Source organism: Mirounga leonina, unplaced genomic scaffold (assembly GCF_011800145.1).
Source record: "Mirounga leonina isolate KUSES-001 unplaced genomic scaffold, KU_Mleo_1.0 Mir_127, whole genome shotgun sequence".
NCBI lineage: Eukaryota > Metazoa > Chordata > Mammalia > Carnivora > Phocidae > Mirounga > Mirounga leonina.
In genome coordinates this window covers 12,435,823-12,458,441 of record NW_023270316.1, presented here as the reverse complement: position 1 = coordinate 12,458,441, position 22,619 = coordinate 12,435,823, and the positions used below count along the sequence as shown (strand labels likewise).

General features: G+C 41.8%; 1 protein-coding gene across 1 annotated transcript in view; it reads right to left on the bottom strand.

The window, feature by feature from the left end:
* SLC15A1 (solute carrier family 15 member 1) overlaps positions 1–22,619 on the bottom strand; it is a 37,147-nt gene continuing 14,528 nt past the window's right edge. The window contains exons 9-22 of the mRNA XM_035003146.1: positions 21,497–21,583; positions 20,860–20,949; positions 18,458–18,502; positions 18,322–18,354; positions 18,145–18,233; positions 17,615–17,696; positions 15,721–15,840; positions 14,528–14,674; positions 13,483–13,532; positions 4,515–4,622; positions 4,281–4,392; positions 3,143–3,286; positions 1,891–1,998; positions 1–960 (exon numbers count right to left, since the gene is read on the bottom strand). Coding sequence (XP_034859037.1) covers positions 769–960; positions 1,891–1,998; positions 3,143–3,286; positions 4,281–4,392; positions 4,515–4,622; positions 13,483–13,532; positions 14,528–14,674; positions 15,721–15,840; positions 17,615–17,696; positions 18,145–18,233; positions 18,322–18,354; positions 18,458–18,502; positions 20,860–20,949; positions 21,497–21,583 — 1,407 coding nt within the window. The 3' untranslated portion in view covers positions 1–768. The remainder of the gene's footprint in view (positions 961–1,890; positions 1,999–3,142; positions 3,287–4,280; positions 4,393–4,514; positions 4,623–13,482; positions 13,533–14,527; positions 14,675–15,720; positions 15,841–17,614; positions 17,697–18,144; positions 18,234–18,321; positions 18,355–18,457; positions 18,503–20,859; positions 20,950–21,496; positions 21,584–22,619) is intronic.

Here is a 22,619-nt window from a genome sequence, read left to right as displayed (position 1 = left end):
GACCAGGAAGAAACAAACCTTGATATTTCATGTTCCTGGAATTTATTGTATGTGGCCATTGCTTTTGTTCATACTTTTATCAACTCCTGATGACATTTTATTGAGCATACACAACTTTTAGAATCGGGACACAGGTTAAGGATTTCTTATCCTACCCCCAAAACACACTGACACTTATTCTTAAGAACAGGAATGTATTTCATACTTGAAAGTCCAAAAATCATTACTGGCCTTTACCTGAGTGGTCTTTTGAGTCATACAAAATTTAAAAAGAGCTAAGGAATGGAAAAAATAAAACAAAAAAAACAAAAGGTAAAGTTATCAGTTAATACGAGCTGGTGCTTATTATTACATGCCATTCTAAAGCATGTAAATTCACTTTTCACATCGGCTCCTGCCTCATTTAACGGTGTTTTCAAAGAGGGTTAAAATGCAAACAATATGGAACTTTGCCACCCCTTCAAAAAATGACCAGTTAGTCCAAAATAACTTCATTTATGTGGCAGAAAAGGAGTTAAAGGCAGGGTGTGTATTCATCGTTGTAGAAACAAGGGTGTATGTGTGTGTATGTATCTCCATGCTTTAAATATGACTTTTCTTAAAAGGAAAGGACTTCTTCCAGAGTTTTAGGTTCATTGCTGGCTGCTTGGAAAAGAGCTTTCTTGGTTCACAATTCTGAAGTCTTCCCCATCAGAATGTCCTGCAACCAGGGGACAGAAGTAAGGGCACGTTCTGGACCCAGTCCGTCTTCCACTTGCTTCCTGACATTCACATCTGGGTCTGCGAGACAGGAGCCGTCGTGGAATGTATATGCATCTTTTCCAGGTTCTTTTTCTCATCCTCATTATCAAATTGAGCTTCAATCTCCGCCGGATTGATGTAAGTATAGAATCGGGCCATGATGGCAAATATTACGCAGACAGCCAGGAGCAATGCCGCAAATAGAATGTACTCAGCCCACTTGGAAGGAAGTGGAGTTGGAGCAAGAAAAAAACAAAAACAATGCATGTTATGGTACTGTATGCATTGTGAGTGCATTTTCTTGCTACGTCTAGGTAGAAGGTGCTCTGCAATTAAACTGTGATGGAAAATTGGTAGGCGACTACCATAGATACAGAATGACCAGCTTTTCTTGAATGCCCAAGTATAAAGATAACATTTTTGTAACCACACTGGAGGGCAGAAACCAAGACTCTGGGAAGATGAGAGAAAATTTCTGAAAAACCCATGTTAAGGGACAGAGCTGGCCTCTAGAAGGATAGGGACCAACAGAACAGCACCCAGTACTCTTGAGCAAAAAATAATGTGCTGAATTGTTCTAACTTAAGACCTCCATATTATTCTTTGGCAGAATCTTGAGGTTATGAGCACACAGCATGAGCCCATGCTCTGATGGGACTTGAAGGGGGGAGTGAAGAAACAGATAGGGGAAGGGGCAACCTCCTTAGGCGCCATATGCTGAAATGCTGAAGGAGAGAGTTTCAGTTTCAGAAAAGCCCTCACTTCATGTTAGCTGGAAAAATTACAACCACCTTCAGAATGGCTCTAACTTTAGGTGTCATGAAACTTTCTGGAAAACATGTTTGTCTTGGGGCCATTACGCTGCATTCACTGAAGCTAGGAAAGATCTTTCCTTTAATAGGAAACCATATTAGGGTATAGGCACGTTAACCCAAATCTGGGTATTTTGGTTGTCACTTTCCAGCTGTACAACACCAAGTAGAAATATGAAGAATCTGCACACACTAGGCCAAAAGCCCATTTGGTCATCACCCTCTCCAGCTGGTTTTATTCAGCCGTTAGCCTAGATGACCATGTGTATACACAGGGGGTGAGGGAGAGTCATCACGACGATCACGGACACACACGGTCTCTTTCCCCACCTCATACCTGTTGGCTGATCTGGCCTGCTCCTGCTATTATGAGCACGATGATGTTGCCAACGGCCACCGTCAACAGCCATCCTGCTTGAAGCACTGACTTCATGTTGGAGGGGGCCTGGGGAAACAACACCCCAGGTTGTTGGGCTTCTTGGGCACATATGTCATACGCCATTGTTTACGGTCGACCCCTATCTAGATGGCAACCACGGAGCTGGAGAACACACTTACCAGTGCATTTAGTTGGGCAGTCTGCCCTAAAAATGCACATCGGAAGTCAGGTTGGTTCACATATAAAAAGGATTATCACTCGGATAACAAGACACCCCAAACACTCAGGCCCGAACATACAAGAAGCCCTTGTTTCCCACTCTCCACAGCCTTGCAAAATTGTTGTCCTGAGTTAAGTGGGCAAATCTATAGATGAATCAATTCTATGTCTATAGAAGAGTTTCCAAGCAAAGCCATCCATCCCATTCTCTTTCCCCTAAATGGAAGCCGCTCTCTGGGCCAGAAGCTTGCTCTGCTGTGAGCTTCGCTGCCATGTCACCGAACCCCTCTTGTCACCTATGATATAGTCATTTTATTCGATTGTGAGGTCATCACAGAAAGGGATTGTCCAACTCATATTTACGATTTTTACTGCAAGACTTAAAGGTGCTAGGCGTTGTAGGGCCACAACGACCTTAACTGTATTTTGATGAAATTGTTGAGAAACTAGGCTCTAATTGGCAAAATTTACCTCATGAGTCTCATCTTTAACAGTTGAAAGCAATAATATCTTTTAACTTTTGAAAGCTAGGCCTTAATCAGTGTGTTTACTGGTAGTTCTGGAGAGATCTCACCTGAGCCTTAATGATTACGAGTACACAACCCAGAAATGAACACCATGATGAACAGCTGACATCGTTTAGTTGTTTCAGAATATAGAATCTGCTGCCTATCATGATCCTGGTCACAGTAATTAATATAGTTTTTCCCACTCAGGACTCTAAATCTCTAGGAAATGAGGTGGGAATGCAGAGTCATATGACATATGTGCCCAAGAAGCTAAACAGAGTCATATTATTATTCAATAAAAACATGACGGGTTTCTCAAAAAACTTGTTTGGCGGAAGATACCATAATGCTTTCTAGAATCTCCCCCCGCCCCCCAGAATCATTTAAACTATAAATACATTGCTTATTGAAGTTAGGGCCCAACAGCATTTTTTGAAGGCAGGGGTGTGGGGGAGGGGTGCTAGAAACAATGACCAAGAGACCTGAGAATATGAGAACTCCAGTCCCGTGATAGAGAAAACCACCTCTCCGCAGGTGAGGAGGAAATACTGCGGGATCTGCAGAGCCATGTTAACCGTGTTGGGTGGAATATCTTCAAACATGTGCAATTTGGGGCAGCCAGTATCCTAAACCAATAAGGCAAAAGCAAGAAGAAATTCAAATGGAGAACTGCTTCTAGAATAAAAACTGCTCAAACAGGCAAATGGAGTTTGGACTTCTAGAATCACGTCCTATGATTTGTCAAGTAAGTACACTTTTTATTTTTTATTTTATTATTTATTTTTTTAAAGATTTTATTTATTTATTTGAGAGAGAGAGAGACAGCGAGAGAGGGAACACAGCAAGGGGAGTGGGAGAGGGAGAAGGAGGCTCCCCACTGAGCAGGGATCCCAATGCGGGGCTCGATCCCAGGACCCTAGGATCATGACCTGAGCCGAAGGCAGACGCTTAATGACTGAGCCACCCAGGCACCCCAAATAAGTACACTTTTTAAATGGCAATATGCAACAGTGCATTTTATCCTCATGCTGAAATGGCCTTGGTGGGATTTGAAAATCTGTCCACTAGTGTTTTCCTCTTAAATCAGAGAGCAGATTGGATGTCAGATTTGTTTAAAACATTGCCATCTCTTTGAACTCAAAGTTCGTAAGTCCATGTAAATAGTCTATGAAGAGGCATCAAATACTGGTCAACGTGGACTTTCAGTCAGACTCAGTCAGTCTATTTTTATTCTAAAAATAACAGCAAACTTAAGTCAACAGTAAGTTAAAGAATTAGTGGTGAACCGAATGAATTCTAAGCCCATTTAAAACACAGATGCTAATATTACTTCCAGTTCAATCATTACCAGGTTCTAAGTGTTTAGTAGAACTTCTGATTCAGGGGCGCCTGGGTGGCTCAGTTGGTTAAGCGACTGCCTTCGGCTCGGGTCATGATCCTGGAGTCCCAGGATCAAGTCCCGCATCGGGCTCCCTGCTCGGCGGGGAGTCTGCTTCTCCCTCTGACCCTCCCCCCTCTCATGTGCTCTCTCTCTCTCATTCTCTCTGTCTCAAGTAAATAAATAAAATCTTTAAAAAAAAAAAAAAAAGAACTTCTGATTCAACAGAACGACTTACTGACCTGCTTTCCGATTACATAGGTGAATGCACTACCAAACTCAAGGCTGGGTGATTGGAAATCATTTACACAGTCTTTTGGAGTCTGTTGTGTTGAGTTTATTTTAACGTGTTTTCTATGGAAAGAGAGAATAATATAGTTTAACATTCCTGGTGTTAACAGCTTCAATGTAGTGTTTAAAGAAAAAGACTTGAAATCCTTGAACTTGGGAGCACAGCGTCCAGGACAGGTACTTACACGCCGGAAGAAAAAAACTGATACTCGCTGGCATTGTGACTGGTCACATTCACATAAGCTTTCTCGCCCATTGTGATGTTGAGGCTCTCATTAAAACTATTTACAAATCTGAAACAGAAAACCATTGGTTTTGTGACTGGACTATGGGATACTTTGCTTTAGGTCACAGTACGTGCACCTGAACTTGGGCTGTGCTCTCTTTTGGAAGGAATTTAAGATGTTTATGGAAGATTTCTAGACTTATAAAGGCAGAAGGAAGCCACCCTAGGTTTGTCCTTGTTCACCCATTCATGAGAACACACCCAAAAGAAGTGACCGCAGTCTTCTGCCTGGAGCTTTTCTAAGTACTTGGTAACTGGGAGCTATTTCAATGGTAGGTTGGGATATTAGCCTGGATGGAAATAGGAGCTGGTCCCTGCTTCAGGAAGGCAGCACTTTGTGTTCCTTGCTCAGAAGCTTTAGAGCTAAAGGACCAAAGTTGAAGTTGCTTAGTACCCTAACAGTGTCCATCCGGTCTTCTTTCTGGGGGTTGAGGATGGAAGGCCATTTTCTGTCCTTGACCTCTGGGAGCCTGAGCAGGGAGGGGCCCCAAAGAGTGGAGAGGAAGAAGAGGGTCGGTCCAGCAACCAGAGACAATTTTGGGGAACTCCCCTCAGAGAGGGAAGACTGAGTCTGTAGGACCTGGAGTGATGGTGACTGGCACTCTGCTAGAATACAGATGGGGGTGTAGCACCCACAGGCCCTGGTGCTAGGTCTCAAGGCTTCCAGGAGCTGCCAAGTCTCCTATGCCTAAGCTTCACATGGAGCCAGCTGAGTTGCTTGCCTTCAAAGGGCCATATAGATGGCGACAGTGTGGACAGATGATTAGATCCCTTCCTTCAATGTTCCAGGCTATAGAAGACCCTGACACTCTTATAGTATATCAGAGAGAAGGGTGCGCCCCGAATACGACTAGTTGATTTTTCTTACCAGACAGCTGAATGAAAGCTTTCAGCAGATTAACCAATTTAAAGAATGGGCAGTAATAAGATCGTATACCCAAGTATTGCAGAGAACAATTTAACCTGTACATTCCTAAAATACGTGGCCAAATTTCATCAGCTTTGTGGCAAAAAGTAATACTGGTCAAATTCTAGGTACTGGGAGAACATTTCTCTGAATTAAGCTCAGGCCCTAAAGTCCCTGGGCATTTCACTTGGTGTAGTTTGACAGATGCTTAACATAGAAAACGGAACCCTGACCCGGGTTCAACAGGGGCCTCATAGTTGGGTGGACGCCTCGGAGTGAAATGCTGGCTCATAGGGTGACTCTCTGTTTAACATTTTGAGGAACAGTTTTTCAAAGTGTCTGTATCATTTTATCATTCTACATTCCCACCAGCAGTGTAAAAGCCTTCCGATTTGCCCACATCCCCACCCACAGTTGTTATTGCCTGTTTTTTGGTTGTTTTTGTTTTGGTTTTTGGTTAGAGCCTAGTGAGTGTAAAGTGGTATCTCTTTGTGGTTTTGATTTGCATTTCCCTAATAATTAAAGACAATGCGCATCTTTCCTAGGCTTTTTGACCGTTTTTATATTTTCCTTGGAGAAATGTCTTTTTTTTTTTTTTAAAGATTTCATTCATTTATTTGTCAGAGAGAGAGAGAGAGCACAAGAAGGGAGAGCAGGAGAGGGAGAAGCAGGCTCCCCGCCGAACAGGAAGCCTGACGTGGGGCTCGAACCCAGGACCCTGGGATCATGACTGAAGCTGAAGGCAGATGCTTAACGACTGAGCCACTCAGGCTCCCAAGAAATGTCTCTTTAAATACTTTGCCCATTTAAAAAAGTGTGTTGTCTTTTTACTCTTGAGCTGTAAGAGTTCTTTATGTATTTGGAACCTCTTATCAGATATATGATTTGCAAATATTTTCTCTTATTTTATGGGCTGTCTTTTCTCTGTCTTGATATCACTTGTAGCACTAAAGCTTTCCAATATGATGAATCCCAAGTGACTATTTTTTTCTTTTGTTGCTTGTCCTTTTGGCTTCATATCCAAGAAAACACTGTCTAACCCAAGGTCACAAAGATTTACTCCTATTTTTCTTTTATAAATTTTATTGTCTTAGTTATATTTAGGTTTATGATCCACTGTATACATTTTTGTGTGTGTTATCAGGTAGGGTCTGACTTCAGTCCTTTGTGGGTATCCCAGCTGTCCTAGTACCAAAATTATTTTAATAAAACCACAACCATCTTTAAATGAAGATTTCTTTTTAATCTACTTATGGTCAGTTTTGCCCTGACCATACTCCCTCCTTGAAGTATCTTTTTCAGTATGACAATCATGAAAACCAAGGATTGAAATAAACTGAACTTACAACCAAGCCCATGCATAGATTTTTCTAAATCTTAAATTGAGCTTTTTAGAAACGAATGAAGCATATATAATCACATCATCTACACTAATGAATAAAAATACCTGTAAGATATTGATTTTTTATTTTTCTCAATCTCTTAATATATTTTTAAAGTATTTATAGTGTACATATTAATTTGGTATAATAATTATATGTATAATTTTTAACAGATACCATATTCATGCATTATGGGTATAAGCTCAAATATTTTTATTGGATGTGATAAAAGCTTTAAGGCCACCTCTCTAGAGAAACTTTGTACATGCGGACAAAAAAAAAAATCATATATGAATGTGAATTGGGGCACTGTTTGGAAAAATGGCAATAACCTAAATTTCCTTGAAGAAAAGAATGGATAAATAAATTGTGGTATATGCATGCAATGGAATATTATATAGTAGTTTAAGTGAGTAGATAAGGGATACATATAGTAATATGGGTAAATATTAAAATGATATTTTATAATATACGATATTGCAGAACATACACAGGACAATACATTACGTTTAAAAACATGCTCAAGAACATTGTGAATATATACATATGTAGCAATATGTAATGTTAAAAGATTCATGAGAAAGATCATATCAAATTCTCAACTAATTTTGACCCAAGTATTGTCACTTTTTTTTGAGAGAGAGAGAGCGAGCGAGCACATGTAATTGGACGGAGGGGAAAACAGAGAAGGGGAGAGAGAATCCTTAGTAGGCTCCATGCTCAGCATGGAGCCCAATGCAGGGCTCGATCTCACATCTCTGAGACTGTGACCTGAGCTAAAATCAAGAGTCGGATGCTTAACCAACTGAGCCACCCAGATGCCCCAGTCACTTCACTTAAAGGACTCTGTTGAAGGTAGTCCATGTAAGTCTTGCAACTTACGATACCACATAATTAAAACAATTCCATTTTGTTTAAAATTCTGTGTACTCTTTTTTTAATTCATATATTACTCCAAAATCCAACCTCCTGACTTTCTCAAAGTTGTTCTATTTATCAGTTAGTTTCTGACACTAGTTTTTCAGGACTTTCCTTTTTTATGGATTGTCTCCTGGACGTTGCTGAAATAATAAATCCTTTGATGCATTAAAGATTTGATGTTGCCAATTACAAGAAAAGAGTTTCTGGCTTATCTTCTACCACATGGGTGGGTTGGCGGGGTAAAATGTTGCTGATTTTAGGTGTCCTTCTTTCCCAAGATCTCAACAAAGACCATTTAAAGAAGAATGAAGCTTTAGCATAGCACCAGAACAAGAAAGGATACCACAGTTTAGACTGTTCAAAGTTTCCAAAGTTAGGAGACATTTCTGTAGAAATCAAAACAATGGTTCTGAGCCACAATGGACATCCCAGAGGTACTTCCAGCTCAGACTCAGATACAAAGATTAGGAAAGGGCCAGATGACCAGCAACAGAAGATTTCCTTCCAGAACTGATAGGATAGTTGTATGTATGTGCAGGTATGCAGGACAGAGGAACAATCCAGAAGGCACAAAAGAAGATGTTATGGGCTGAATTGTGTCTCCACCCCAACCCCAATTCATATGCTGAAGTCCTAACTCTCAGGACCTCAGAATGTGACTGTATTTGGAGATAGGGTCTTTTTTTTTTTTAAGATCTTATTTATTTGAGAGACAGAGAGAGGGAGAGTGTGTGCGCACATGCACGAGTCGGGGGAGGGGCAAAGGGAGAGGGAGATGCAGGCTCCCTGCTGAGCACAGAGCCCTACGTGGGGCTTGATCCCAGGACCCCAAGATTATGACCTGGGCTGAAGGCAGATGCTTAACTGACTGAGGCACCCAGGTGCCCCTGGAGGTAGGGTCTTTAAAGAGGTAAAATGAGGTCATGAGAGATCCAAGATCACTGGTGTTCTTATAAGATTAGCACACAGACACACAGAAGAAAGACCATGTGAAGACACAGAGAGAGGATGGCTATCTTAAGCCAAGGGGAGAGGCCTCAGAGAAAACTAACCCAGCCAGTGCTTTGATGTTGGACTTTTAGCCTCCAGAACTATGAGGAACTAATTTTTGTTGTTTAAGGCTTCCAGCCTGTGGTACTCTGTGATGGCAGCCTTAGCAAACTCATACAGGAGAGAACAAAGAAAATGAGAAGGAACCAAAAATCAAAAAGACCTAGTGCTGGCTACTACCCACATGTAGTTATACTGCAGAGAGATGTGAGAACACCAAGGAGAAAGAAGATCCCCAAAGCTTGGTAAAAGGAAACTTAAATCACTACAGAGAGTGGCAGATGTTGTGTGTGCGTGTGTGTGTGTGAGCACAACTAGGCACTGGATGCCAATAGACACAAGCCTCCAGAGTTCTGGGAAGAAAATGGTGGCCAACCTATGACCAAGTATGAGAACAGAAAAGCATTTTCAGGCAAGCAAGGACTTGGCAAATTGCCTCACAGCTTTTCTTGGTCAGATATTTGAGCACAAGTCTGCAGCCAAACAAGAAAGATGACCCAGAATTCAAGAAAGAAAGGTGCTAACCTGGGCAGACAGTGAAAATTCTATGAGGACAGTGGCATCACAGGACTACAGAGCAAATGGCCTTGTTACATCAAAGAGCATGCTGAGGAGTTGGTTCTCAAAGAGGAAGGTGAATTCCCTGGATCCATTCTCTGGATCACCCTGAAGACAGAAGCTCATGCTTTTGCCAAAAAGAGGCCAAGTGAGTCACAGGAAAACACAAAAGCTGTGCAAGAAAACCTTGGTTTAAAGATGTGGTACCACCAAACAATTCAGGGTATGTAATCGGATATTCTAATTAATCTTGACATTCAGAACATTTCCACTTGAGGCTATATTTTCAAGGATATAAAGTTACATTTCTTTCCCTTTCAGACTTTTATTACATTGTGACTAATATTTTGATAGTTAACCTGTAAATCCTGTTTATTAATCATTTTTAGAATTGACCTAGCACATGGAGTACACACAAAGATAAATATTACAAAGGTTAACAATGTGAAACAAGCCAGAGGTAAAGAGATGATTAATTAATTAATTAATTTTCCCATCTTATTTAAAAAGTGTATTTACAGGGGCGCCTGAGTGGCTCAGTCGGTTAAGTGTCTGCCTTCGGCTCAGGTCATGATCCTGGAGTCCCAAGATCGTGGGATCAAGCCCCGCATCAGGCACCCTGCTCAGCGGGGAGTCTGCTTCTCCCTCTCTCTCTGCCCCCTCTAGTGCTCTCTGTCTCCCAAATAAATAAATAAAATCTTTTAAAAAGTGTATTTACAGTAAATTGGCTTTTTGGTGTACAGTTCTATGAATTTTAACACGTCTGGATTCAGAGAAACACCATCGCGGCCAAGATACAGACCAGTTCCATTGGCCCCCGCATCTCCCTCATGCTGACCCATAGCCAAACCTCTCCTCCACTCCTAACCCAAGGCAAACACTAATCTGTTCCCACATCCTTATTTATTTATTTATTGGCCATTTCCAGAATGCCATGTAAATGGAACTACACAGTATGTATGTAACTTTTTGAGACTGGCTTCTTTCATGGCATAATGCATTTGAAATTCATTTATGTTACTGTATGTATCAATAGTTCCTTTTTTCCTAAGTGATATTCTGTTGTATGAATATACTATAGTCTATTGTCTGTTTATCCATCACCCACTGAAGGTCATTTGGGTGACTTCCAATCTTTGGTAATTACAAATAGAGTTTCTGTGAACATTTATGTTTAGGTTCTTATGTGAACATAAGTTTGCATTTCTCTAGGATAAATATCTGAGAGTGGGACGGTTGGGTTGTATGGTAAATATACATTTGACTTTATAAGAGACTGCCTCACTGTTTTTCAGAGTGGCTGCACCATTTTGCACTCCCACCAGGCAAAGCACGGGAGTTCTGCTTGCTCTATCTTCTCATAAGCAGTTAGTATAGTCAGTTTTAAAAAATTATTACATCCATCTAAGAGGTATGTCAGGCAACTCACCGTGGTTTTAATTTATATTTTTTAATGGCCAATCATGTTGAGCATATTTTCATGTGCTTATTTGCCATCTGTATATCTTCTTTGGTGCAATGTCAAAGTCTGTTGCTGTTTTTAAACTGGGCTATTTTCTTTTTCTTTCTTTTTTTTTTTTTTAAGATTTATTCATTTGACAGAGAGAGACACAGCGAGAGAGGGAACACAAGCAGGGGGAGTGGGAGAGGGAGAAGCAGGCTTCCTGCAGAGCAGGGAGCCTGATGCGGGGCTCGATCCCAGGACCCTGGGATCATGACCTGAGCCGAAGGCAGACGCTTAACGACTGAGCCACCCAGGCGCCCCGGGTTATTTTCTTATTATTGTGTTGTGAGAGTACTTTATATGTTCTGGATACAGATACTTAGTCTGATATGTGATTTGTAAATATTTTATACCAGTATGTAGCTTACCTTTTCATTCTCTTAACAGTGAGATTGACAGAACAAGTGTTTTTAGTTTGGAGGGAAATTTAATTCACCTATGTCTATATATCTATATGTATGTATTAAAATACATATTATTTAGCCATTAAGTAGAAGGCAACCCTGCCATTGTGACAACATAGATGAACCGAGAAACATTAAGTGAAACAAGCCAGACAGAGAAAGACAAATACTGCACGGTATCACATATATATGGAATCTAAAAAACAGTTGAATTCATAGAAAAAAACAGTAGAGGGGCGCCTGGGTGGCTCAGATGGTTAAGCATCTGCCTTCGGCTCAGGTCACGATCCCAGGGTCCTGGGATCGAGTCCCGCGTCGGGCTCCCTGCTGGGTGGGAAGCCTGCTTCTCCCTCTACCACTGCCTCTCTCTATCTCTCTCTCTGACTCTCATGAATAAATAAATAAAACATTTAAAAAAGAAAAAAAGAAAAAAACAGTAGAATGGTGGTTGCCAGGGACTGGGGGGTAGGAAACAGGGAGATGTTGCATGAAAGGTACAAACTTTCAGTTCCACGATGAATAAGTTCTGAGGTTCTAATGTACTACATGGTGACTATAATTCCTACTATATTATATACTTCAAACGTGCTAAGTGGTTAGATCTTAAGCATTCTTATCACACACACATATAAAAGGTAACTGTAAGGTGATTGCGTTAACTTGACTGTGGTAAATATTTCACAACGTATACATATATCAAATCATACTGTATACTTTAAATATATTGATTTTGTCATTTGTACCTCAATAAAACTGGAAAAATCACAGAAAAATAATGCTATGATTTTGATAGTAATTGCACTAAGCCTATGGATCAATCTGACATTGTCACTATATTAAGTATTCTAATCAATGAACCCAGCGTATCTTTCCATTTATTTCACTCATCCTTAATTTCTGTCATAAGCCTTTGGTAGTTTTAGCTCTCAAATCTTATATATGTTTTTATTAGATTTGTACCTAGTATTTTATTTTTTTTTGGAGCTATTGTATAGTTTTAAAATTTCAGTTTCCAATCATTCATTGCTAGTATATAGAAATATGATGCTTGTTGTCGATCTGATATTTTGTAACATTTCTACACTCATTTCTTTTTTTTATTTTATTTTATTTATTTATTTTTTAAAGATTTTATTTATTTATTTGGGAGAGAAAGAATGAGAGAGAGAGAACACATGAGAGGGGATAGGGTCAGAGGACGAAGCAGACCCCCCGCCGAGCAGGGAGCCCGATGCGGGACTCGATCCCGGGACTCCAGGATCATGACCTGAGCCGAAGGCAGTCGCTTAACCAACTGAGCCACCCAGGCGCCCTCTACACTCATTTCTAAACTCACTTATTGATTCTATGAACTTTTTTGGTAGAGTCTTTGGGACATTCTGTGCAGGTACTTATGTCATCCGTAAGTAGGAATAGTTTTTATTTCTTCCTTTCCAATCAAGATGCTTTTCTTTTTTTTCTAGTCTCACTGCACTGGTGTTCAGAAGGATGTTGAATAGGAGTGGAGGGTGTGGACAATCTTATGGGAAGAGCAATGAGACTTTCACCATTAAGTATAATGGTAGCTTGGGTTTTTTAGATATCCTTTTTCAGAGTAAGGAAGTTCCCTTCAATTACTAGTTTGCCGAGGGTTTTTTTAAAATCATGAATGGACACTGAATTTTATCAAATGCTTTTCCTGCATCCAGGATGCAGGATATGATGATATGGGTTTTTCTCTTTAGTTTATTAAGATGATAGATGATATTGATTTTTTTTAAATATTGAACTGCTTTACATTCTTGGGACAAATCCCTATACTCTCATTTTTTAAAAAAATTTTATTATGTTATGTTAGTCACCATACAATACATCATTAGTTTTTGACGTGGTGATCCACGATCCATTGTTTTCATATAACACCCAGTGCTCCATGCAGTACGTGCCCTCCTTAATACCCATCACCGGGCTAACCCATCCCCCCACCCCCTCCCCTCTAGAACCCTCAGTTTTTTTCTCAGAGTCCCTAGTCTCTCATGGTTCATCTCTCCCTATACTCTCATTTTATAGCCTTGCTGCAGTTGGACTTTACTATGGGAATGCATTACTTCCATAAGAAGCTATCAGCTTCTTAAACTTAAGTTTTAAAGAAAAATACATACCTGATTCCATTTTCTCCTTTTTCTGGCTTCTGGTTAAGGCCATCCTTTACCTGACAAAGAAAGCATTTTCAAATCTAATCCTTTAGAATAAATTTAGATTACCATTTCAGCCTTTGAGAAGGAGAATGATGTTGACATTTATCCTAGGAGCTAAGGGCATATGATTACATTTGCAGGGCTCCATCCTTCAGTCCTGGTTCTCCTGGAGGTTAAATAAGCCTCTACAATTTTTAATGCTTGCTTTCTAGTGGTTCCACAGAACACTACTGTCCAAGAACTGAGAATGAGTCACTCAAGAGCTCCCTAATAAAACACATGACCAAGATGTCTTAATTCCATATTGCAGTTTTCTAGGTGACCTAAATTCACCTTACAGAACACCCACCACTCCTCCACTCAGTTCAACTCTACCTTCATAGTTTTCTAATATGCTGAATGGCCTATCTAGATGATGATATTTTGTTGTGAAATATTTTGTATGTATTTTTATTGCTTTTTCCTGATATGTTCACTATGTTTTTTCAGAGACTGTTTTAATTCTCCAGTTACCCAGTGCGAATTTTTTAACCAATACAATTAAAGATACATCTCAGAAAGTTGCTAAGAATGCTCATATGTACTCTGTGTGACTTGTTATACTCATACACACGCCATACCATGCCCAAAAGTTCTTTTTTTTGGTGGGGGGGCAGGCAGAGGGAGAACCTTAAGCAGGCTTCACACCCAGCATGGAGCCTGACGTGGGGCTCGATCTCACAACCCTGAGATCATGACCTGAGCTGAAATCAAGAGTCAGACTCTTTAATTGACTGAACCACCCAGGCACCCCCCCCAAAGTTCTTTTTAAAATTTTTAATTAATATTAACCCTTCCCATCCACCAAAGTTTTATTCAATGTTAAATGACTTGTATCCTGGAAAAATGAAGAACTTGAGGATTTACTTACATAATACTACATGCGGTAAAACAAAGTCACACCACTGAAAGGCTGTGTCTCCAACATCACACATAGTAAAGAATCAGCTGTAAGTGTCCAACGACTTACCACTTGGTAATAATTGGGGGCCCATACTAGAAGGGTATGGCGATGGCCCTGCTCAAAGTTATAAATCACTGGAGTGACTGGTGATCCAGGAGAAGAAATGTTTATATTTATCAGTTTGTCTCCATCAAAAGTCATAGATTCATTTGTCTATAATGGGAGAAAAGGAGTCACAGTTAATACCACAAAGTCTTGTTCTGCACTGTGTAACTGAACATTATCATGGCATATTAGTTGACATCTCCAGTTCACTTTCATACACATCAAAAAATGCCTTGCGGGAGCCAGCATCGGTTTGTCTCAGCCCCCCACCCACCTCTGTCATGAAGTTGTCTAGTGTTATGCAAGAATTATACTTTTGCCCAGCATTTTACTTTTTATTTCTTCTTCTGAAAATACATGTTCTGGAAATCATTTCTACCATTGGGCAGAGAATAACATTAGGGATAAAGGAATAACTCTGGTGAAAAATCAGTCCTGGGCTGTCCAAGCACCAGAAGTCAAATTTTCTTTTTTCTTCAAGATCATCAGTTTGGTAAGCTCTAAGGGAGTGGCTCTCAACCGTGGCTGAACAGGAATGAGACCAGTTAAATCAAAATCTCTGAGGTGTGGGGATTTTCAAAGCTCTCCAGGTGATTCTAATGCAGAGTCAAGGTTGAGAACCTCTAATTCAGACCAGCGACCATCCAGATGAAGGTTTTCCAACCTGGGCTCTGCTGACATTTGGGACCAGATAAGTCCCTGTTGTGAGACTGTGTGTCAGTCTCCCTGGCTTCCTCTCTCTGAAATGCCAATAGCATGCTCTCAGTTGTGACAATGAAAAATGTCTCCAGAAATTGCCAGATGTCCCTGAGACGGCAAAATAACTTCTGGTAGAGAAACACGGACAGAGCCTTGCTATTTAAAGGGTGGTTCCACGAACCAACCGCAGCAACTGTCCCCTGAGAGCATATTAAAAATGCAAAATTTTACAAACTCCCCAGGCGATTCACATGCCCATTGAAGTTCGCACATGCCCATTGAAGTTCGAGGCACACTGGTCTAGAGTGAAGCCCAAAGGAGACCGAGATACTAAGGCATTTCACTTCCACGCTTGTTGTAGGAATTATATAAGGATCGAGAAGATCAGTTTCTCCCAAGCCTATTATAACTCAGGTCAGAAGATAAAAAGGAAAGTCGCATTTCCTTCTACTTACTTGAGTCATTTGGGGACATATCACCTCCGTTCCAGAAAAAGATATAGTCATGTTACCGTTTCCTATATTCAATACTTTAACTTGGACTTCGTTTTGCTTGGGGAAGACTGGGAGAGTTTTCTGAGCAAAATAAAAGAAAATTGGCAGTGATGCCTTCCACGCAGATTGAAGATAAGCTTGGCCCCGTCACCAGCACCCCCGCCCTCCAGCCGTGGAAAGCTGTCTCGGCTGAGAGACCAAACACCCCCAGGAGGCCTCCAATTGCTCGCCTCACGGCACCCAGAGGAAATGATGTTTGTACAGAACAGGGAAGTAATCACAAAGAGGCTGCTCTTGGTCTTAACACCTCCAGGCCGAAGAATGCCAGGTTATGAAGCCTCCTATCTGCGGGGACCAGAGTAAACACAACCCAAATGAATGTGTATCTTGCTGTGGCACCTCGGATCTGCTCTCCTGGGAGGCCAACATCGTCCTAACTCTGGGAGCCTCAGCCACAGCCCTGACGGTGCCCTAAACAGCCTTTCACAACTAATCTATGCCTCTTGCCTCCACACATTTGTTCAGGGGTCCTGCCTTTTCCCAACAGTGCTCTCTCTCCAATCCCAGGGTCCCTGAAGCAACCCTTTCTATGCTATTCTAGAAGTCCCTTCTCGTTTCACAATTCATTTTGCACAAAGCCGTGTTCAGGAGTCAGTGAGTACACCCACATGTGCGGAGCACTATTCACAGTAGCCAACACTGAAAACAGCCCAAATGCCCACTGACAAATGGATCAACCAAATGTGGTTCATCCCACAGTAAACTATGATTCCACTGTAAAAAAGAAGGAGATTCTGACACCTGCTCTGATACAGATGAACCTCGAGGACATTATGCTCAGTGAAATCAGCCAATCACAAGGGACCAATATTGTACGAATCCACTTACATGAAGTACCAAGAGTAGACAAACTCATAGAGACAGAAAGTAGAATGGTGAGTGCCAGGGGCTGGCGGGGGGTGGGGGGGAGGTGGGAGGTGGTGTGGGGAGGGTAAGTGGGGAGTTGTTTTTCAATGGGCACAGACTTTTCGTTTTGCAAGATGAAAAGTGTTCTGGAGATGAGTTGCACAATAATGTGAACACAATAATGTTAAACACTCCTGAAGTGTACACTTTGAAATGGATAAGATGGTAAATTTTTGTTATGTATTTTATCACACTCAAACATTTAAAAAGAAAAATTAGAGAGAGAGAGAAGCAAGGAGGGAGGGAGGAAGACAGAAACAGAGAGACAGAGAGAGGGATACACACAGAGACAGAGGGGAGGCGACAGAGACAGAGAAAGGAGGAGGGGACAGAGGCGGGAGGAGAGCGTTTGCCTCCAGGCTCACACACTACACAACACCCGTCGCTAGCCTGCTTTCACATTGAGGGCACCAGGAACCTGGTTTAGGGCCACCGTGGGTCCAGCAGACTGAGGACTGGCGTGAGAACTAACATCGCTAGAAACATCAGAATACAAAAGGCATCTTCCCGAAGACCGTTGATACATTTCCAAACAGACTTTCTAGGAGTTCTGATTGTGAAAGAAGAAGTTCTATAAACTCCCACTCCCATTATAAAAACCATGTCCACAGAAACCCCCTGTGTAACCGCCATCCCCCTTGGCCCCGCTAAAGCACACCCATCCCACCCTCCTCCTGGCCACCCCCTTCACAGTGAAGAGCATCCGCGGTGCACGCTGCCTGGAAGGGACAATTCTGCCCCTGTGGCATCTCCACATCGTCCCGTCCCTAGCTCCAGGACCGTCTGTTGGCAGAGATCCCGGCCTCTCCACGGTCCCGGAGAAAGACGCCTTCCGAACGCCCCACCTGACCCGCACGAAAGGCCCCTGGGGAGTCAGAGGGCCACTCACATCAATTTCCACCTGCACAACTGCCGCCAGCACAAAAGCCATGGAAGCCAGGAACATTCCAACTGTCATCTTCTTCAAGGAGCTGGGAGACAAGTGTAAGAGTGACTCTCTGCCTGCCTCCTACCAGCGATCACACTCCTATCCCACCATCCGCCCGAGCAAAACTAGCTTCCCTACAAAACACCGAAGGAAAATGTCTCTTGCTCTCTTACTTATGATCAAGACTAAGAGGGATAAATGTAATGTAGCTTCTTATTTGCATTTTTACATTTAATTTCTAGAAGCTATAGCTCAGGCGATATGTCGGATGATAGTTAACATTTCTATTGTCTACATATATGCAAAGGTTTAATTAGAAGCTTTTCTGGCTGCCATGACTAGCACTTTTATTTCAAGGGCAAATTTCTAGAAACATCAGCACACAGGCCTCTAATTCAAATATGATTCTTTAAAAACCCTGTCATATAGTTGGTGTGGTGGGAGGCGAGAGATTCTTTCCCGACCCCAACTCCAACCTGCTGGTCACCTACGTGAAACTGAAGCCACATTTTGCAATCAGGGGATACACCACGGCATCCATGATGGGGACCATGATCACGATCAAGATGGCGTTCACGGTCTGCGGGTGAAGTGGAAAGGAGCCATTAGCCGTGGTCTCAAAGGTGACTTTGAACTCAGAAAGCAACGTCAGTATTTTTTTTTCCTACCTGCATCTGATCCGGCTGAATTTCAATAAGTCCCTAAAAAGAGGGGGGAGAAGTCTTACTGATAGGTTACTGAAAGGGATTAGAGCAAATGAACAGTGACCAGGGGAGGCAGAGAAGCTTGATACCCCAAACTTACAATTTTCCCACTCATAGTTGTTGCTTGCAGCGTCCACCTGGAGCCCTGAAAAACAAATACGTTTGCTGCATCATTTGGGAACGTGAGTTTTAAACATTTTACAAGTCAAGGTCGAGTCTTTTCCAGATCAAGAACGAAGTCTGGAGTGTTACGGGATTTAAATGTTTTTTCAACATCAAGTTTATCTCCCAGCTCCACTGTAACACTGGGTAAAACAAAATACCTTGCATTTCTGCTGTACAAATTAACATGACATCTAGTTCTCCCCCCGCCCACCCCGGCCCACGAAGAATCTGCAAAGCACTAGTCTGAGATGCAGCTGTCCTCAGGAAATACAAAGATGCACGTCTGAGACCTGTTGGAAAGCATGACGTCACCTGCAAGGGGGAGGAGGCCACGCCCACAGAGGCTAGTCTACGTTCACTGGCATCACAGCTTCAAGAACATCATTACTGCTTAAGGGCCATTTCTGACAGTCTAGGCTGTCCCGAGGTAGAAATCCATCAAGCCAGATTTCAACCTGGGCAGCCTAGTTACATTCAACCTATTTTGCTTGAAGAAGACTCAGGACTGGGGCGCCTGGTTGGCTCAGTTGGTTAAGCGACTGCCTTCGGCTCAGGTCATGATCCTGGAGCCCCGGGATCGAGTCCCATGTCGGGCTCCCTGCTCAGTGGGGAGTCTGCCTCTCCCTCTCTCGTGCTCTCTCTCTCCCATTCTCTCTCTCTAATAAAAAAAAAAAATCTTTAAAAGAAAAAAAAGAAGACTCAGTACTGTACAAATACACGTGATTGTTTCTATGGAGGACTGAACGCATAAAGGTTTCAACATAATCTGTCAACTCCATTTAGAAGGCATCATGGAAAGGCAGGAAATAAGCCACTGCTTGAATTCTTTTTTTTTTTAAAAGTAATCTCTATACCCAACGTGGGCCTTGAACTCATGACCCCGAGATCAAGAGTCACATGTTCTACCCACTGAGCCAGCCAGGTGCCTGTGCTTGAGTTCTTAATAGATGCCAGTCATGGGTCACTTTATACACAGTCTCTAATTTGATCCCCACAGCCTTGCCATGGGTGATTACCCTGCCAGGAGCGTTATGGGATCCCCCCAGTCACACAGCTAAAAGCTGATGAGTGTATTTCTAGCACAGGTCTGATTCCAAGAGCTGGTTTCTATTCAACATGCAAAACTGCCTCCCTGTGAGTAAGATACTGGTCTAAATCCCATACTTACATATAAGGAGATTGATGTGTTTGCTCAAATTTTTTCCAAGAGATGTTTTGCCCTTATAATAATCCCTCCTGGGGGCGCCTGGGTGGCTCAGTTGGCTAAGCGACTGCCTTTGGCTCAGGTCGCGATTCCAAGGTCCTGGGATGGAGCCCTGAGTCAGGCTCTCTGCTCGGCGGGGAGCCTGCTTCTCCCTCTGCCCTTCCCCCCTGCTGAGGTACGCGTGCGCGCACGCGCTCTCTCTCTCTCAAATATAAAAATATAATCTTTAAAAAAATAATCCTTCCTGCACAATAAAACCTTGTAAATTTTTTTGAAGCTCCGGTTTCTAGAAAAAACAGTATCTTATAGCTTTGGCTACTGAGTATCATGCATTGAGTTGTTTAACCCAAATCTGAAAATTCCTATATCTGTGGGAACAAGAGCAGGGCAACAAGGCAGTGAGCTGGGTTCTAGTTCCTTGCTTTGGTCAGAATGACTTGGGCAGTCATTTCACATCCCTGGATGGTACTTCTAGCTTAAGTGTTCCATTTCAGAGCGAGAGGTACCAAGCCCCTCTCAGCTTAAATATTCTATGGATCCCATAAAAGGCAATATTGTACATCCTCTGAGCATACTGTATCAGAAAAACTAACTCTTTATTCTCAGTTTGACGGGTAAGAGTCCTAGATACTTTGATCAAATCTTTCCCAAGTCTCCTTTATTTGACCACACCTAATTTTCTTCATTGTTTTGCAACAGAAATGTGGATAGAACCATCTAGAATTTTTTTTTTTTTTTAAAGAAATTCAGTGTGGGGTGCCTGGGTGGCTCAGTCGGTTAAACGTCCGACTCATGATTTTGGCTAAGGTCATGATCTCATGGGTCGTGGGATCGAGCCCCAGGTCGGGCTCCGTGCTCAGCAGGGAGTCTGTTTTCAACTCTCTCTCTCCCTCTACCCCTCCCCCAACTCGCTCACGTGCAGGCACACACACTCTCTCTCTCAAATAAATCTTAAAAAAAAAAAAAAAGGAAACTCAGTGTGATCTAACACTTAGTAAATAAAAGAAGTATAAAAAAGGAACCAAAGAGAATGTTTTTAGGAGCTAAATACTAGGTACCTCCCCGTCCGTGGTAGCGCCCATAGAATGTCTGCTAAACCCAGAAATCTGTACAGAAACACAGCTTCACACTACCTGCTGGTCAAACAGGGCCCAGAACATTGGGAGTGGAAGGTACAGGAACATCACCCTCGTAACCATCTTAATTTGAGAGATGAGCCGCTCCTGTGGATGAAGTGGGGAAAGGACAAATCAGCCACGACCTGTCACTCACAGCTATGAGCAGTGTGGTTTTAGTGTAGACATACTTGCATCCAGAGCCAAGCTGGGAGGTAACTAATTGCTCCAAAGAATCTTACCCCAGATTTTTTTTTTAAGAAAACCCCAAACTCTTCAGCTATTTAAAAATGCTTAGAAGGCATTTTGCTAGAATTTCAATGTACTTCCAATAAATGGAAACCCCATCACCAACTGACTCTTCTGTTTTCAAACTAGTTATGTGATCACAATCACATATAATTAATGACAGATTTTGCCAAATGAAAAACTTATGAAAAGATAATATGGTTTCCAGATAAATTCTACCCATTGTTTATCAAGCCCTGCTCCATATTAAAAAACACTCTTGCCTGGTCTTATTTAAAACCCTAATCGAGTTTACAAGGCTACAGTGGATAATTTTTCCATGTGTCCTGAGTCATACGAATTGCGCCCAGGCTGCTCGCCTCCTGGAGGAAGACCCGGGACCACCGCAGCGGGAACGACCACTTACGTCGTATTTCTCTCTAGCCCAGTCCAGCCAGTGCTCCCTCTTGGGAAACGCCTTACTCCGGTGCCTAAACCTATTTTTGAGGGCAAACTGAAGGAAGGAAGAAAAATCAGATTTCAAAACAGAACCGACTACTTTATCAGGGAAACACATTTCAATAAAACTGGCTTTCAGGGAAAACTGTGTTTGTGAGAAAAGACGGATATAAATTGTATACACACTAGTGTAATGATGAGGTGAAAAGGCATAACCTGCATTTATTTCTAATTTCTTTCTAACTATGAGCCTCTGAGTGGAGTAAACAAAGTCATACTGTTGCTACTGTCTCTCCAGAACCCCTGGAGAGGAGCGTTCAATGGAAATATAATGTGTGCCATTTGTGATTTAAGTTTTCTGGTAGCCGTACTAAAAAGATGTATGGAGACACCTGAAATTGATATAATATGTACATCAACTATACCAGAATTAGGGGCGCCTATGTGGCTCAGTGGGTTAAGCGTCTGCCTTTGGCTCAGGTCATGATCTAAGGGTCCTAAGATCTCAATCTCTCTCTCTCAAATAAATAAATAAATAAATAAATAAATAAATAAAATCTCTCTCATTTGAGAGAGAGTGCACGAGAGGGGGTAGGGTCAGAGGGAGAAGCAGACTCCCCACTGAGCAAGGAGCCCGATGCGGGACTCGATCCAGGGACTCCAGGATCATGACCTGAGCCGAAGGCAGTCGCTTAACCAACTGAGCCACCTATGCACCCTTGAATAAATAAAACCTTAAAAAAAAACTATGCCAGAATTAAAATAATTAAAATAAAAATATATATAAGTGTAAAAAGTAACAGGGAAACAGGTGAAATTAATTTCAAATATGTTGTATGTTATTTAACCCAATAAACCCCAAATATGATCTTAATATGTAATAAATTAACAGTAATGGTAAATCAATAATGAAATAATTATGTAAACAATTATCAATAATACCAAATACTAAAATTAATGAGAATTTCTATATTCTGTTTTTCATGCCAAGTCTTCAAAATCCAGGGTATATTTTACACTTATGGAACATCTCAGTGTGGATGCTCAGTTTTTATCAGAAATGTTGGATTTGTGTTTACTTATAAAATTTA